Source organism: Chiloscyllium plagiosum, chromosome 5 (assembly GCF_004010195.1).
Source record: "Chiloscyllium plagiosum isolate BGI_BamShark_2017 chromosome 5, ASM401019v2, whole genome shotgun sequence".
Taxonomy (NCBI): Eukaryota; Metazoa; Chordata; class Chondrichthyes; order Orectolobiformes; family Hemiscylliidae; genus Chiloscyllium; species Chiloscyllium plagiosum.
In genome coordinates, this window is record NC_057714.1 from 18844572 (window position 1) to 18863339 (window position 18768).

Sequence of the window (18768 nt, forward strand, 5' to 3'; positions counted from 1 at the left end):
CTTGCATCTGCTGAAGACGTTTGAGGACATGCCGCATTAAAGGTTATTGCGAAACTAAAAGTTTGTGGTGTGGGGTAAGGTATTTTTGACAGAAAGGAAAGTAAGTTGTGAGATGAAGCTTCAAGGAGATACAGGTAGGTTATGTACGAAGACAAAGATCTGGCAAATGGAGCATAATGTGTGAAGTTGTCCATTTTGGCAGAAAGAACATTTGATTTGATTTGATTTATTGTTGTCATAAATACAGTGACAAGTGTTTTGCGTGCAGGCGGATCATAATACAAAGACATAAAGATCATAGGGTATTTAGGCATACAAGGTTATTGCTGCACAGGAGGTGCACAAAAGCTTCGATCAAGATTAGATTTGAAATTAGTGAGGTCCATTCAGCTGTCTAATAGCTGCAGGAAAGAAGTTATTCTTGAACCTGTTGGTACATGTGTTTAAGCTTTTGTATTTTTTGCCTGACAGAAGAGGTTGGAAGAGAGTATTACTGGGATGGGAGGGGCCTTTGATGATGTTGGCAATCTTTCTGCATCAATGAGAAGTATAGATGGGAGTCCATGGTTGGGAGGTTGGCTTGCGTGAGGGTCTGGGCTGTGTACTCAATTTTCTGTAGTTTCTTATAGTCCTGGGCAGAGCAGTTGCCGTACCAAGCCATTTTTGCCCCTGGATAGAATGCTTTCTGAGCTGTAGTTGATAAGTAGGAGCCTGACGTTGGTATCTTTATTATTCAGATGTTCCAGTGATGAGTGCAGGCTAGGGAAATGGTGTGTGGACCTGTTTTGCTGGTAGGCAAATTACAAAGAATTGAGTAAGCCTGGGAGGCTAAAGTTGATGTGAGCTGTGTTGTTGAGGCATGTTGGGTGTGTTTTCTTTGGCACTGGGATGATGAAGGTCTTTTTGAAGCAGGTAGGGAGTTCAGATTGGAGCAAGGAGAAGTTAAAGATGTCAGCTGGTCTGCACAATTACCATTTAAATGGTAAAATATTACAAAGCTGTGAGATGTAGAGGGATGTGGACGTTCAAATACGTAAATTCGAGCAGGTACAGCAATTAATTAGAACAGCTCTTCATCAGGAATGTGATGAAGAGCTTATGCTCAAAATGTTGACACTCCTTCTCGGATGCTGCCTGACCAGCTGTGCTTTTCCAGCGCCACACTTTTTGACTCTGAAAATGTAGGTGGATGGGTTAGTAAGTTTGCAGATGATACAAAGCTTGGTGGAGTTGTGGATAGTATAGAAGGTTGTCAAAGGATGCAGCGGGATATAGATCAGTTGCAGATATGGGCGGAGAAATTGCACATAGAGTTTAAACCAGGTAAGGGTGAGGTGCTGTACTTTGGGAGATCAAATGTTAAGAAAAAGTGTACAGTTAGTGGCAGCACCCTGGACAGATTTGATGTACAAAGGGATCATGGGGTTCAAGTCCATAGCTCCCTGAAAGTGGCCACACAAGTAGATAGGGTGCTTGCCTTTATTTGTTGGGGAATTCAGTACAAGAGTCAGGAAGTGATGTTGCAGCTCTACAAGACTTTGGTTAGGCCACACTTCAGTTCTGGTTGCCACATTACAGGAAGGCTTTGGAGGGCGTGCAGAAGATGTTTACAAGGATATTGCCTGGATTAGAGAGTATGAGCTGCAAGGAGATGCCAGAAAAACTCGGGTTATTTTCTGTTGAGTGACGGAGGCTGAGGGGCAACGTGATAGAAGTCTATATCATTGAGATGCATAGGTATGGTTGACAGTCAGAGTCATTCTCCCAGAGTTGAAATGCCTAATACTAAGGAGCATGCAATTAAGGTGAGAGAGGCAAAGTTCAAAGGAGATGTGAGGGGCACTTTTTTTTTTAACACAGAGAGTGGTAGCAATCTAGAACTTGCTGCCAGGGTGATGGTGGAGGCAAGTAAAATAAAGGCAATGAATGGGTTGTACATAAGCAGATGAATATGCAAAGAATAGAGGGATATGGACCAAGAACAAGCTGAAGGGATAGTTTAATTTGGCGTCATGCTCAGCACAACATTGTGTACCGAAGAGCCCATTCACGTGCTGTACTATTCTATATTTTTTGATGTTCTAATGAGTTGGATGCAGCTCAAAGAAGGTTTACCAAGACTAATAGTAGCCATCTCATGAGCAGGTTGGACAGGTTAACCTTATATTCACTAGAAATTCGAAGAGTAAGGCAATTTGACAGGATTATACACGATTATACAAGAATGTGGAAAGAATGTTTCCTCTTATGTGAGAATCTGGAACTATAAAAGTAAAGTGTAATCCATTTAAGACTATGATGAGGGAGAATGTTTTCTCGTAGAAGGATCTTAAGAAGAGTGATCCAGTGTCAGTGTTTGAATCAAAATGTGAAATGGGACTTAATGAGGAACTATGTCAGTTGATTGTGCAATATTTTGAAGCAATCAACCGGTAAAAGCACCTGAGTTTAACTTATTCCCTTAAATATGGCAAAATGTTTAAAGTGGGAAGTTATGGATATTTTAGTGGATCCATGACACCATTGTAGTTTTGGTAATCTGCAATCAGGTTTACTTGGTGTCATGGACCTCTCTTATTTAAGATGGACTCCACAATTCAGTACTGAAGCTCTATTGCATTGTTAGCGATTTTGTACTTCAAACAGTAGTACAGTCAGATAAGCAGGGAATTCTCCAAAGACTCAGTCTGCCATTCCTCCCTGAACTAACAAATAAAAGGCAAATTATATGGTCATTAACCGTCACTTTGTTGGTGGGGTAGTGCTGTGGGTGCTGAAAATTATTGCCAGTCAAGTTTGCTTATATAGTCTTCTGCTGTTCAAAATGATTTACGTGGAGCAGTTTGAATCATCCGCGATGCAACATGCTAACTATATTTAAAGTAGAGATTGGTTATCAATGACGTGAAGGGCAATGGGATAATGTAGATAAAAGGCTTGAATTGTTTGATCAGCCATGATCATATTAAATGATGGAGCATGCTCATATTGCTGGCCTACCCGTTTCCTATGCTACTTTATGCAAGCATTATAAAGCATTTATAATGTGGAACTTTAATTACCTTTATGTAGACTGCGATGATAGTAGTGTCAAAGGGAAGAGAGGGGTAAGTGTTAGTTCAGTAAATGTATCCAATCCAAAGAAAAGTGAGGTACTGCTACCTCTGATTTTCAGGAATGGGATGAGCCAAGTCCATCAGGTGTTAGGAGGACAATGAGAGAACAGTGAGCATTGTATCTTAAAACTTAGGTTGGTTATGGAAAGGGATAATTAACAACCCAGAGTGAAAATAAATAAGTGGATGACAGCTAATGTTAGTGGATAATGGGAAAGGTAGAGCAAACAAATACACAGCTTCTTTGATAATGAGATTAAGGTAAAGAATAAAACATGTTCATGATATATGACTGATGGCTATTTCTAAAGCAGACTGAATATAGAAGATTCAAAGAAAAGTGAAAAAGCAAACTAAATAAGTTGGGAGACAGCATGAGAAGAGACGCTCAGCTAACATAAAAGGGAATCCCAAAATCTTCTGCAGATCTGTAAATAGTAAGAGAATGGTGAAAAAAGGTGGAGACAGTAAGGATTGCAGATACTGGAAGCCAGAGTCATTGGATATGGAGCTTTAGAAGCACAACAGGTCAGACAGCATTGGAGGAGTAGGAAAGTAGACATTTTGAGCCGGGCGCCTTCATCAGAAGTATGGACGATTAGGGACCAAAAAGGAAATTGTCAAATGGAGCACAAATTTGCATATATCAAGGAAGGAAATGTTTTATGGATCATTATGAAAGTGGAGGTAATTTGGGCATTTGAAGGGTTTAAATTTGTTACAGAGGTACTATTAGCCGGGCTGTCTATATTTAAAGTTGTTAAAATGCCAGGAGTAGATGAGATACACCGAAGGATATAGAAGGAATTGAGAATAGAAGTTGCAGAAGTAGAAGTTGGTGGAGAGCATGGGCCATTATTTTTGCAATTCTTCTCGTTCTCAGATTTTGTGTCATAAAACTAGAAATTTGCAAATGTTGACACTCTTCTCCAAAAATAAGTTGTAAAGATAAGCCCTCAGTTACAATCGAGTCAGTTTTGCGTTTGGTGCTCTTGGACCTTCTAGAAACAATTATTCAGAATGTAATTGTCACTTAGATAATTTAAAGGTTAATTAAAGACAGCCAGCATTGATTTGTTAGAGGTGCATCATGTTTCACTAACTGCTGGAATTCTTTGAAGAGCTAACAGAAAGGTTTGATGGAGGTAATGCTGTTGATATAGCGTTAATTGACTTTCAAGAGGCATATAATACAGTGGTGCACAATGGATTTATGAACAAAGTTATCACTCATGGAATGAAAGGGAGAGCTGCAATGTGGATATGAAGCTGGCTGAGTGACAGAAAACAGTACATACTAATTTGAACCAAGCAAAGTTTAGTGGAGTTTCCCAGGGATTGGTAGTGGGAGCCTCAGTCTTTTCATGTTAAGGGCATAGAGTTTGGGGTGCAGGGCACAATTTCAAAATTTGCAGATGGCGTGAAACTTGGAAGTGCAGTATTGTGAACTCGAAGAAAGTAGAAAAGAAATTCATCAGCGGGGTACTGGAATTGAAAGTGATAATGTGCTTGTTCATCCAGTCAACTATCAATTTGATGTTACTATGTTATGTTTTATTTTTAACTTTCTGTACATGTATAGAAATGCTGTCTTGACCAGTATGTTTTGTTCAGAAATGAAATTGGTGTGGCAATAATACTTTAGAAAATATACCTGTAAACTAGGGCATTTCTTGCCCATATTTACATTAGCAATTAGAAAGCAAGTGAGAGCTGAATGAATATTTTCTCTTTTATAGACCTCAGAACTTGGGGTCACAGAACATGTTGAAGGCGATCATTGTAAATTTGCATTGTGGGTTGGACGGACTCCGACATCAGACAACAAAATTGTTTTAAAGGTAATTGTGGCTTTTTTTAAAAGAGTTTGAGAACTTTCAAATAAATTAACAACCGGTCATTTCTGACCTAGTTCCATTCATGGACTGCTCAGTTGTGCGAATTTGAGATCCAGCACAAATCTGTTCCTTTCTTCATGAAAAACTAGTAAAGTGGATCAAGATTAAGACCCATGTAGCAAGTAAAAGAGCCTTAAAATAAAACTATTTTTGTCCTATTTCATTTCATACTCTTGCTATGGTAAGTACCTGACTTCAGCTGCCTCAATGGCATGATGGAAATAAACTACCCACCTGAATAAACCTATGTGTCTAACTTTGTCCCTTTATTCCATGGCATTTCACCAATTCATAAAATTGGCTCTGGATCAAGACATTGGTTGAGATTATCGACCTAAACAATAGGACAGTAACACCGTAGATTGTATAATTAATTAAAAAAAGCAACGTGCTATCATTTGATTGTTTATTCTATTTTAGTTCTAGTAATCTTTGTGAACAATGTGTATATGTTTGTAAAATTTAAACTTTAAAAGCTAAATAAACCTATTTGCAAACAACATTTTTACAATTCCATAACTTACACTGTGCAGAGGAAATGCTGTTTCTTAGTTATTTTCTGTTTTGCAATGATATTTTTGTGTTGAAGGCATCCAGCATTGAAAATAAACAAGATTGGATCAAGCATATACGAGAGGTTATACAAGAAAGGACCATTCATCTGAAAGGTGCCCTGAAAGAAGCAATCCACTTACCCAAACCTACATCTCACAAACATAAAGGGAGAAGGTGAGTGCTGACATATTGCTGCATCACTCAGCAATGTGGTATTTGATTTGCATGTTGTGCTCCTGAAAAAGGTAACTTCAATTCTTGTTGTACATTGAGTTACAATAAAATCCTTTAGAAAAATAAGGAAGCATGTAATCTTTCAGATATCCTTTAGCACCATTTCAACCTACTTTCCTGTGCAAATGTCCAAATTAGTTACATGCATATCGAGCAATGAAAATCAAACCAAATTTACAATAAAAATAGAAATTGCAGAAGAAACTCAGCAGGTCTGACAGCACCTATAGCGAGAATACGCAATGTTTTGAGGTCAGTAACTCTTCTTCAGAACGCCTGCAGTTTTTTATTTTTTGTCTATATTTACAACAGCCCATTTACTCTTCAAGACAGAGGACCCTATTTGCCACCTTTGTTTCATTAACATGTTTTGTGCATCTGCAATACGTCTGAGCTAGCTAACTTCATGGATGAGGGAATGACGGAGCAGAAAATAAATTGCTGAAAATTTGTTTTAAGTTTCAAAGTAGACAGCTCAAAGATGTATATATTTCTTTTTCTACCCCTCCCCCTTCATTTGAAGATGTACATGCTGTCTGTACTTGGGTAAAAGCTAAACTCATGTAAACACGACCCTGGTTCTTTAGGGATCAAAGCCAAGAAATTTCAAAATTAAAATTTTATCCTAGAGATGACAATTTGATTTCATTGTAAATTATAAGCAATTTTTTATTGTTCATAGGAAGTGGACATAAGTAGCTATGTTAGCATTTATTCTCTTTAATTGCTGTAATCTGTGTGGTGCAGATATATCCATAGTGTTATTGGGAAGTTAAAGGACTTTAACCTGGCAACAGTGAAGTAATGTGATAAAGTACCAAGATTAGAGTGATGCTGGAAAAGTACAGCAAGTCTGGCAGCATCTGAGTATCAGGAAAATCGACATTTCAGGCAAAAGTCCTTCATCCTGCTGATTCCTGCTGATCGGAATGTCGATTTTCCTGCTCCTTGGATGCTACCTGACCTTCTGCGCTTTTACAGCACCACTCTAATCTTGACTCTAACCTCCAGCATCTGCAGTACCCACTTCTGCCTAGTTGATATAGTACCAAATCAGGATGGTGTGTGGTTTGGAGTTGAACTTGCAGGTGGTTCTGAACGTGTGTGTCAGCTGCACATATCCTGCTGAGGAGGTAGAGAAAAAAGGTGCGGAAGGTGCTTTTGTAAAAGTCTTGGTGAGTTGGTGTAGTGCATCTTGCAGATGCAACATGCCGCTGCCACTGTGCATCTGTGGTGAAGCCGAGTGGATGGGTTGCCAGTCAACTGGGCTGCTTTATCCTGAGCTGCTTGACTATTGTTAGAACTGTCCCCATCCAGGCAATTGGGGACTATTCCATCACACTACTGATTTGTGAATTGCAGTTAATGGACAGGTATTTAATGAGGATGAGTTCAAGTAAGTTCTCCGTCTGGTTAGCTTCCTCACACAACCCAATTTAACAGCTACGTCCTTCAGGATTTGGCCATCTTGGTCAGTCTTGATGCTACTAAGCAACTGTTGGTGATGGATATTGAAGTCCATCATACAGCATACATTCTGCTCCTGTTCTCATTCGGTGTTTCATCCTAGGGTTATGCCTGATGATCCATCCAGTTTAACTAATTTCTTTAGACTTTGTAGCAGTTTTGCTGCAGCTAAGTAGCTTATTAGGCCCTTTTCGAGGACTGACCAGAGTCATATTGTTGTCATACAGCACGGAAACAGGCCTTTTGGTCAACTCATCCATTCCAAACAGGTTTCCTAAACTGAACTAATCTCATTTTCTTGCATTTGGCTTGTATCCTTGTAAACCTTTCCAGTCTGTATACCCATCTAGATGCCTTTTAAATGTTGTAAGTGTATCAGGCTCCACTACTTCCTCAGGCAGCCCATTCCATACATGCACCACCTCTGCATGAAAAGGTTACCCCTCAGATCCTTTTTAAATCTTTCCCCTTTCACTTTAAACCTATGCCCTCTAGTTTTGGACTCTCCCACCCCAGGAAAAGCACCTTGGCTAGTCACTCTTACCATGCCCTTCATGATTTTATAAACCTATAGAAGGTCATTCATCAGCCTCTGATACTCCAGGGAAAAAAGCCCCAGCCTAATCAGCCTCTCCTGATAACTCAAACCCTCCAGTCCCGGCAACATCCTTGTAAGGCTTTCCTGCACCCTCTCAAGTTTAACAGCATCCTTCCTAGAGATGGGTGACGAGAATTCTATGCAGTATTCTAAAAGTGGTCTCACAAATGTCCTGTGCAACTGCAACTTGACATCCTAACTCCTATACTCAATGTTCTAACTAATGAAGGCAAGCATGCCAAACGCCTACTTTACCACCCTGTCTCCCTGCGACTCCACCTTCAAGGAACTATACATCTCCACCACTCTGTCTCTTGTTCAGAAGCACTCTGTAGGGCTCAACCGCTAATTCTTTCATTCCTGCCCTGGTTTGCCTTGCCAAAATGCAACACCTTGCATTTATCTAAATTAAACTCCTATCTCCTCAGCCAACTGGCCCATCTGATCAATTGAATGATTAGAAATGCAATCACCTTGTTAGCCTCTGTCAATTGAGGCAAATTATATGAGCAGAATACAGTGTTGTGTATCCAACTGATTCTTGCATTCACATCCTGTTCCATTTAAAGACTGCTGACATTGTTTGAAAAGCAAAACTCTGGAAAATTAACCAACCACTTGGTATGCTTTATGTAAAGCCTCTGACCATGATTTGGAAACATTTTGATTTGCTAAATATACACAACTAACTTGGAACCAGAACTTGTTTCTTTAGGAAGACTGACAATGTGTTTGCATTCAAGTTCACGTTTTCACAATGATCAACCTATTTTCATTACAAACCAGTAAAACATTTGTTAACACTCTTCAATTGTACTAGCAGTGTCCTGTGGAGGCCCTAGCTTGGTGTTGGGTCCAACAGATAAATACAGATAAGTCCTATGTCTAAATTCTGCCTGCAACATTTTGGACAGTAATGTTAGTCATTTGCTGCTACTATTTAATTTTTGAAAACACAATGGCCAGTTTGTTGTTGATGCATGAATTTAATGTTAAACTATCTTAACTATCATAATTCTTTTCACTGTTTTTTCTCATTCGATAGAGTTGTTCCCATGTCCACCCCTGCTCTCCAACTCCACCCCCTTTCGACCCCCCTCCCCCCCCCCCCCCAAACTCTGTCCTACAGAGCTCCGATGAAGAGTCCTCTAGACTCAAAATGTTAGCTTGCTCTGTCCATGGCTGCTGCCTGATCTCTGATTTCCAGCGTTTTTTGTTTTCAGTACAGATTCCAGCTTCTGCAATAATTTGCTCCCAGAAATGTATGCTCACTCGAGCTGTGTTTCAGTCAGAATGTGATCTCTCCTTCCTGATTATGGAAAGCTTATTGATCCTGCACTTTCAACAGATCCTCTCATAATTAGAACTGAGTTAAGTTGAGATAACTCTCACTAGTTGACCTTTAATAGCCTACTGAGGCCTTATTCAGGCTTTAGGTTATTGACTGATAACTGATCCTCAGTCAGCTACTTTATTAACCTTTTAACTAGACTAGCCTAGTCTACATGAGACTACTAAACTTTAATATAGTTGTAGAAAGCTAATGAGGACTCCTGCCGCTGTTTTATGCCAGAAGAATTGATATGGCCAGAGTGCTGTTTGCATCTTTTATTAATTCATGAGATGTTGGAGTCCAGCTGTTAGACGGCAGCATTTACTTGTATCCTTTATTGCCCTGAGAACATGGTGCTGAGCCGCCGCCTTGTGCTGCTCTTATAGTGTTGTTAGGGCATTCCAGATTTTTGACCCATCAACAATGAAGGAACAATATATTTGTTCTAAATCAAGACGTTGTGTGACTTGGAAGGAATTTGATTATGGTGGTGTTTCCATGTATCTGCTGCCCTCTTTTTCTTAGTGATAACTGTGAGATTGGAAGGTGCTGTTGATGGAGCCTTGAATTTCAGAAATGAATCTTTACAAATGGCATATACTACTGACCTGTCACATAATGAATGGAGGTAGTGACTTTGTGAGGAGGTGAACATAGTGCCAATCAAATGGGTTATTTTGTCCTGGATGTTGTCAAAGCTGCATGCATCCAGATAAGAGGAGAGTATTATATCACATTTCTGACATATTGCTTTGTCGATGATGAACATGGTTTAGAGGGACAGGATATGAACAGCTTTCCACAGAACTCTCATGCTCTAATCTGCTTCTGTAGCCATTTCAGCTTCTGATCAGTGTTAACAGCAAGGAAGTTAAGTGCTGGGGATTTATCAATGTCCATGCTGTTGAACATCAATGGGAGATGTTTAGATTCTCTCTCGACGAACTTGTCATTGCCTGACACTATGTGGCCTGATTGTTACTTGCCACTTATCACCTAAAATTTTTGAATGTTATTCAGGTCTTATTTCACACAGACACTAACTTGTTCAGCATCTAGAAGTTGCAAATATGACTCAAGTTCTCATAAAATTTTCTCCAACCTTTTACTTTTTTTGGCTACTTAACCCTTTGGTATGTTCTAGCGATTATTATTCCATCAGGTTTGGACATGTCAAATGTTGGAGCTGCTAAAACCTATCAATTGCTTCTCCTTTTACAGCTACCTATTCCAATTTTTGGAGTATCAATTATTTGTTCTGCACATTTAACACCATAAAATAGTTTTACATCGATAATGAAAAATGGCAACAGGTCATGCAACCCTCTGATTATGTATTTTTATTTATTATTCACATGAGCAACATGTCTCTACATTTTTGTATTTTCCTCTCATACAACTTCTTATTTATTTATTCTTAATATTTAAGTTGATACCTGCTTAAATTACTTAATCTTGTGAATATTTTGGTATCAATCTTCGATGTTAAAATGTTTGTTACTCTCTGTCCTAGACCTCTTGGATTTAATTTCTTGTCCTGGACCCCTCAATCTTCTGAAAACTCTCAGTTTCTCTGCAGATATATTTGCTTTTACTCTTTCCAAGAGTGGTGGTGAACTATGAATGTTAGGTATTTATGTGCTGTGTGAATGATGTTTAATTATTAACATCTCAAATTTAAAGAAATGTTCAGGGTTTAATAAAAAATGTATTTTAGTTTTTTTTGTTTTCTTTTGTGAATTGTCAGAATGTGCTATTCAATAACAAATTTTGTTTTTTATTGACATCTTTAATACTGTGAAAGTTATGGTGTCATGGCAATGTCGCTGGGCTAGTAATCTAAAACCACAGGCTAATGTTTTAGGGACAGATGATGAAATGTGAATTCAACAAAAATCTGGATTGTAAAAGTCAATCTCATCCTTCAAGGAAGGAAATCTGTCATTCTTACCCAGTCAGGCCTACATGTGACCGCTAATCGCCCTCTGAACAGTTAGGAATGTGCAATAAGTGTGGCCTAGCCAGTGACTTCACATCTCGTGAATGATTAAAAATAGGTATTCCAATGCACTTAAGAGAGGTAAATGAAAAGGAATATACAACTTGCAATTATTTAATTGAGGATACACATGTAGATAAGAATGAAGAGGAGGCTGAGGATAAATCTGTAGAATTTCAGAGGTAACTGTGCAGGGATAAGAAGAAAACCCACTTCTGAAGATGTGGTGGGAGAGATATGGTTGGAAATATGCAGCACTTTCATGCTTTCAAAGGACCTCTAAGTACTTTGCTGTCAACCTATTTGGTCGGATTTTTTGAAGAGTAGCAATCTCATGCAGATTACTGCTGCAGCCCTTCTTTCTTACAAAAGGAGAGAGCTCCACATATTTAACAGGAGATTCCAATCAGGGCTCCTTCAGAATAAGGGACCATACATCCATTCTGACGTTTTATTGTTCTGCAGAACAATCGGGGGGAGGCACATGGTCTTTTTTCACAGTAATCAGCTGCCCTATTCTGACATTCCAGAATCACAGATGGCCATTTTGGTAGCTGCTGTCAAACGTTAAATACATAAGGTGATTGTGAGGCCAGGAGGTAGGCTAACAATGGATAAGGGGGCTGATAATCAGGTACCAGCTAGCTAGGGGTAGCATGCTACAGAATATGTTGCCAGTGGGTAAAAGGGGAGTGGGGTTGGATCTGGAGCACGAGAAAGGGATTGGCTGCCTAGGGATAAAAGTAATGGAAGTGTCGGGTCCACAACAGTAGAGAAGAAGGCGACTGGGTCCATACTAGGGAAAGTGGATTGGATCGAGCACCTGAAGAGACATTGGTACCACGGGGTGAAGGGAGTCAGATTCAGAATGAGGGAAACGGTCTCGAGTTAGGAGCAGGTGAATTGAGGTTAGTTCCCAGGGAGTGAAAGGGGGCGAGGTTGGTTCTGGAGCAGAAGGGCTGGGTGGATGGTGAGGTCAGAAAAGGGGAAGGGAAGTTGGCTTGGGGTGGGTAAAAGGGGTGTTGAGACAGAAACTGGGAAAGGGGATTGGCGTTGAGGGAGTGATAGAGGGTCAAGTCCAGAATAGGTGAGAAGGGTATAGTTGGATCCAAAATGTATGATAAAAATGGTCGGGTCCACAGCAAGTAAATGTGGGGTTAGGTTCAATGGCAGAGGAAGAAGGGGAGGAAACGATGTGGTGTCCTGGGTCAGGATCAAGGGGTTTAAATGATCTGCTGGAGATGTAGTTGGGTGGTGAGTGAGGTTAGTATGAAGGTCAGCCAGGAGTTCGACTGTGTACTTAATATTTTAACTTTTCCTGACTAACTATTAATTTTATTAGAATTCTCTGAATTCGCTGATTTAAATTCGAGGGTTCCAAGCATGGGGGAAATCACCCAGTTTCATCTTCAATTTCCTCAGTAATTCTTTTGGAGTATACTACGATGGGAATTCTACATGATCCCCACACACAACTCTCATCTGTGCTGAAATAGCGACTACCTGGCCATTGGAAAATCCAGCCAATTGTTTCTAAAAAGTAATTTGTACTGATCTGATGAGAGACAAATAACTTTGAAAAATGTCAATTAAAACTTCCAGTTAATAGGTGAAAGCATTAACACAAGGTTTCATGTGTTTATAATTTAATTGTAACAAGCAAAAAGTAACTTTGACTAAACATTATTTCTTGGGCAACTTGTACCTGAACTACATTATGGAACTGAAGCTGGAGCTGATGAAGTTAGATCATTCGGGAGGTGGAGGGGGTTATTGAGAGGAGTTACAGGGAGGCAGTCACACCTCAGGTACAAGAAGAAGGTAGATGGGTTACCGTCAGAGATGGAAAGGGAACTGGCAGGCAGTGCAGGGATGCCCTGTGGCCGTTCCCCTCAACAAGTATACTGTTGGGGAGAGGGGGGGGAAGAAACAACTTACCAGGAGTTGGCAACGAGGCACAGGTCTCTGGTATAGAGTCTGTCCCTGTTGCTCAGAAAGGAAGGGAGAAGAGAAGCAGAGCATTAGTCATTCGGGACGCCATAGTTAGGGGACACAGGAGGTTCTATGGGAACGAGAGAGACTCTTGGTTGGTATGTTGCCTCCTGGATGCCAGGGTTAATGATGTCTCTGATCATGTTTTCGGGATCCTTGAAGGGGAGGGGTAGCAGCCCCAAGTCATGGTCCACATAGGCACTAACGACATAGGTAGGAAGAGAGTTGGGGATTTAAGGCAAACATTCAGGGAGCTAGGGTGGAAGGTTGGAGCTAGAACAAATGGAATTGTTATCTCTGGTTTGTTGCCTGTGCCACATGCTAGCAGGGCGAGGAATAGGGAGAGAGAGGAGTTGAACACACGGCTATAGGGATGGTGCAAGGAGGAGTGTTTTGGATACCTGGATAAGACAATAGACAATAGGTGCAGGAGTAGGCCATTCTGCCCTTCGAGCCTGCACCACCATTCAATATGATCATGGATGATCATCCTTAATCAGTATCCTGTTCCTGCCTTATCTCCATAACCCTTGATTCCACAATCCTTGAGAGCTCTATCCAACTCTTTCTTAAATGAATCCAGAGACTGGGCCTCCACTGTCCTCTGGGGCAGAGCATTCTACACAGCCATCTCTGTCCTAAATGGTCTACCCCGTATTTTTAAGCTCTGTCCTCTGGTTCGGCACTCACCATCAGCGGAAACATGTTTCCTGCCTCCAGAGTGTCCAATCCTTTCATAATCTTATATGTCTCAATCAGATCCCCTCTCAGTCTTCTAAACTCAAGGGTATACAAGCCCAGTCACTCCAGTCTTTCAGTGTAAGGTAATCCCGCCATTCCAGAAATTGACCTTGTGAACCTACGCTGCACTCCCTCAATAGCCAGAATGTCTTTCCTCAAATTTGGAGACCAGGACTGCACACAGTACTCCAGATGTGGTCTCATCAGGGCCCTGTACAGCTGCAGAAGAACCTCTTTGCTTCTATACTCAATCCCTCTTGTTATGAAGGCCAGCATGCTATTAGCCTTTTTTTAATTGGGGCTCTTGGGTAGGTGGGACCTCTACAAACAGGATGGTCTTCATCTGAACCAGAGGGGAACTAGTATCCAAGGGGGGACATTTGCTAATGCTTTTTGGGGAGGTTTAAACTAATTCAGCAGGGGAATGGGAACTTAAATTGTAGTTCGAGTATAGAGGAGTTGAGAGTAGTGAGGTCAGAAATAGGTTTTAAGGTTGCAAGAGGGCACCAGCAAGCAGGAAGTTGTTTTGAAGTGTATCCAATTCAACGGCAGGAGCATCCAGAATAAGGTGGACTTGCAGCATGGGTTGGTACCTGGGATTGCGATGTTGTGGCCATTTCGGAGACACCGATAGAGCAGGGACAGGAATAGTTTTTGCAGGTTCTGAGATTTAGATGTTTCATTAAGAATAGAGAAGATGGTAAAAGGAGGGAGGGTGTGGCATTGTTAGTTAAGGACAGTATTACGGTGGCAGAAAGGACACTTGAGGACTCCTCCACTGAGGTAGTATGGGCTGAGGTTAGAAACAGAAAAGGAGAGGTCACCATGTTGGGAGTTTTCTATAGGCCTCCAAATAGTTCCAGAGATGTCAAGAAAAAGAAAGCAAAGGTGATTCTCAATAGGAGTGAGAGTGACAGAGTAGTTGCTATGGGGTCTTTAACTTTCCAAATATTGACTGGAAAGGGTCAGTTTTTGTCCAATGTGTGCAGGAGGGTTTCCTGACAGGCCAACAAGGAGAGAGGCCATATTGGATTTGGTACTGGATAATGAACCCGGCCGAGTGTTAGATTTGGAAGTATGTAAGCATTTTTGTGATAGGGACCACAATTTGGTTATGTTTACTTCAGTGATAGAAAGGGATAGGTATATACTGCAGGGCAAGAATTACAGCTGGGGGAAAAGCAATTATGGTGCGATTAGGCAAGATTTAGAATACATAGGATTGGGAAGGAAACTGCAGGGGATGGGCACAATTGAAATGTAGTGCTTATTCAAGGGACAGTTACTGCATGTCTTTGATAATCATGTACATGTCAGGTAGGGAGGTAGTGGTAGAGCGAGGGAGCCGAGGTTTACTAAAATAAGTTGAAGCTCTTGTCAAAAGGAAGAAGAAGGCTTATGTAAGGATGAGACATGAAGGCTCAGTTAGGGCGTTTGAGAGTTGCAGGTTAGCTAGGAAAGACCGAAAGAGAGAACTGAGAAGTCATTGGCGGATAGGATCAAGGAAAACCCTTAGGCTTTCTCTCGGTCTATCAGGAATAAGAGAATGATGAGAGTAAGATTAAGGCCAATCAAGGATAGTCATGGGAAGTTGTGCATGGAGTCAGAGGAGATAGGGGAAGCACTAAATTAATATTTTCCATCAGTGTTCACACTAGAAAAAGACAATGTTGTTGAGGGGAATACTGAGAAACAGGCTACTAGAGTAGATGGGATTGAGGTTCACAAGGAGGAGGTGTTAGCAATTCTGTGAAAGTAGATAAGTCCCATGGGTCAGATGGGATTTATCCTGGCATTCTCTGGGAAGCCAGGGAGGAGATTGCAGCACCTTTGACTTTGATCTTAATGTCATCAGGAGTAGTGCCAGAAGATGGAGGATAGCAAATATGTTCCCTTGTTCAAGAAGGGGAGTAGAGACAACCCTGGTAATTATAGACCAGTGAGCCTTACTTCGGTTGCGGGTAAAGTGTTGGAAAAGGTTGTAAGAGAGAGGATTTATAACCATCAAGAAAGGAATAGGTTGATTCGGAATAGTTAACACGGTTTTGTGAAGGGTAGGTCATGCCTCACAAACCTTATTGAGTTCTTTGAGAAGGTGACCAAACAGGTGGATGAGGGTAAAGCGGTTGATGTGGTGTATATGGATTTCAGTGAGGCATTTGATAAGGTTCCCCACAGTAGGCTATTGCACAAAATACAGAGGCATGGGATTGAGGGTGATTTAGCAGTTTTGATCAGAAATTGGCTGGCTGAAAGAAGACACAGGGTGGTGGTTGATGGGAAATGTTCTTCCTGGAGTTCAGTTACTGATGGGGTACTGCAAGGATCTGTTTTGGATCCACTGCATTTTGTCAGTTGTATAAGTGATCTGGATAATGGCATAGAAGGATGGATTAGTAAATTTGCAGATAACACTAAGGTCAGTAGAGTTGTAGATAGTGATGAAGATTTTGTAGGTTACAGAGGGACATAGGTAAACTGCAGAGCTGGGCTGAGAAGTGGAAGATAGAGTTTAATGCAGAAAAGTGTGAGGTGATTCACTTTGGAAGGCGTAACAGGAATGCAGAGTACTGGAATAATGGTAAGATTCTTGATAGTGTAGACGAACAGAGAAATCTTGGTGTCCATGTACATAGATCCCTGAAAGTTGCCATCCAGGTTGACAGGGCTGTTAAGAAGGCATATGGTGTGTTAGCTTTTATTACTAGAGGGATTGAGTTCTGGTGACACAAGGTCATGCTGCAGCTGTACAAAACCGGTGTAGCTGCCGTTCTGGTCTCCGTATTATAAGGAGGATGTGGAAGCTATGGAAAGGGTTCAGAGGAGAGGAGATTTACTAGGATGTTGCCTGGTATGGGGAGGGAAGGTCTTAGGAAGAAAGGCTGACTGACTTGAGGTTGTTTTCGTTAGAAGAAGTTTGAGAGGAGACATAATTGAGACATACCAGATAATCAGAGGGTTAGATAGTGGACAGTGAGAGTCTTTTTCCTCGGATGGTGATGGCTTGCATGAGGGGACATAGCTTTAAATTGTGAGGTGATAGATATTGGACAGGTGTCAGAGGTAATTTCTTTACTCGGAGAGTAGTATGGACATGGTTCGCTCTGCCTGCAATAGTAGTAGACTCGCCAACTTTAAGGGCATTTAAATTGTCATTGGATAGACTTATGGATGAAAATGGAATAGTATTGGTTAGATGGGCTTCAGATTGGCTTCACAGGTCGGCGCAACATCAAGGGCTGAAGGGTCTGTACTGCGCGGTTATGTTCTATGTTTATTTGGAAGCACTAGCTTCGAAGCCCTGCTCCTTCATTAAGTGATTGTCAACCACCTCCAAGAGCTAGTGCTTCCAAATAAACCTGTTGGACTATACCTGATGTTGTGTGATCTTTAACTTTGTAAAAGTTGGTCAGGGTCCTTATGAACATGCTGAATTTCCTAAGTTGGAAATGTGTTGCTGGAAAAGCGCAGCAGGTCAGGCAGCATCCAGGGAACAGGAGAATCGACGTTTCGGGCATAAGCCCTTCTTCAGGAATATGCCCGAAACGTCGATTCTCCTGTTCCCTGGATGCTGCCTGACCTGCTGCGCTTTTCCAGCAACACATTTCCAACTCTGATCTCCAGCATCTGCAGACCTCACTTTCTCCTCAAAGAATTTCCTAAGTTGCCTGAGGAAGAAGAGGCTTTGTGCCTTCTTGTCCGTCGTATCTCTGTGGGAAGTCCAGGACAAATTGTAGGTTATCGTCACTCCTAGAAACCTAATGCTCTCAACCCTCTCAACATCTGCTCGATGTAGATGGGAGCATGTTTTCCGCCTTTCTATCCGAGGTCAATGATCAGTTCTTTAGTTTTGGTGACGTTGAGAAAGAAGTTGTTATCATTGAACCAAGGCACAAGGTAAAAGCACAAACAGGGGAGATTTGTTACAAATGGATAGATGTCTACAGTAGGGCCCCATCAAGTTCAAGGGCCAAAGAAAGTATAGCAGCAGCAAGACCTGGTGTGAATGAATGAGCCAAGAATAATCAACAAGCATCAATATTACTTAGACATGTTTCTATTGGACTGGGGTCTGCCTTCTGAAATTTATTTCCATTGAACCAGGATGGAGGGATTATCATATGATGAAAGATTGGACCTGTTGGGTTTCTTTATCTTGGAGTGTAAAAGAATGAGGAGTGATCTGAGATTTTGATCGGGCCTGGCAGAGTGAATGCCAAAGGCATGTTTCTTCTTCTTGGAGAGTCTGGAACAGCAGACACATTTTAAAAATAAGAGGTCCCCCAGTTAGATTAAGATGAAGAGAATTTTTTTCTGAGGGTGTTGTGAATCTTTCCAATCCTCCCACTTCCTCCAAACGAAAGGAGTAGCCATGGGCACCCGCATGGGCCCCAGCTATGCCTGCCTCTTCGTAGGATATGTGGAACAATCCATCTTCCGCAACTACACTGGCCCCACCCCCCACCTTTTCCTCCGCTACATCGATGACTGTATCGGCGCCGCCTCGTGCTCCCACGAGGAGGTTGAACAGTTCATCCACTTCACCAACACCTTCCACCCCGACCTCAAATTCACCTGGACAGTCTCAGATTCCTCCCTCCCCTTCCCAGACCTTTCTATTTCTATCTCAGGCGACCAAATCAACACGGACATCTACTACAAACCGACCGACTCCCACAGCTACATGGACTACACCTCCTCCCATCCTGCCCCCTGTAAAAACGCCATCCCATTCTCCCAATTCCTTCGACCCCGCCGCATCTGCTCCCAGGAGGACCAGATCCAAAAACGTACAACCCAGATGGCCTCCTTCTTCAAGGACCACAATTTCCCCC

At 41.5% G+C, this 18768-nt stretch overlaps 1 protein-coding gene across 1 annotated transcript in view; it reads left to right on the forward strand.

Annotated features, from left to right (window-relative positions):
* Positions 1–18768, forward strand: part of LOC122550233 (triple functional domain protein-like) — a 561659-nt gene that overhangs the window by 376408 nt on the left and 166483 nt on the right. The window contains exons 31-32 of the mRNA XM_043690993.1: positions 4856–4957; positions 5604–5743. Coding sequence (XP_043546928.1) covers positions 4856–4957; positions 5604–5743 — 242 coding nt within the window. The remainder of the gene's footprint in view (positions 1–4855; positions 4958–5603; positions 5744–18768) is intronic.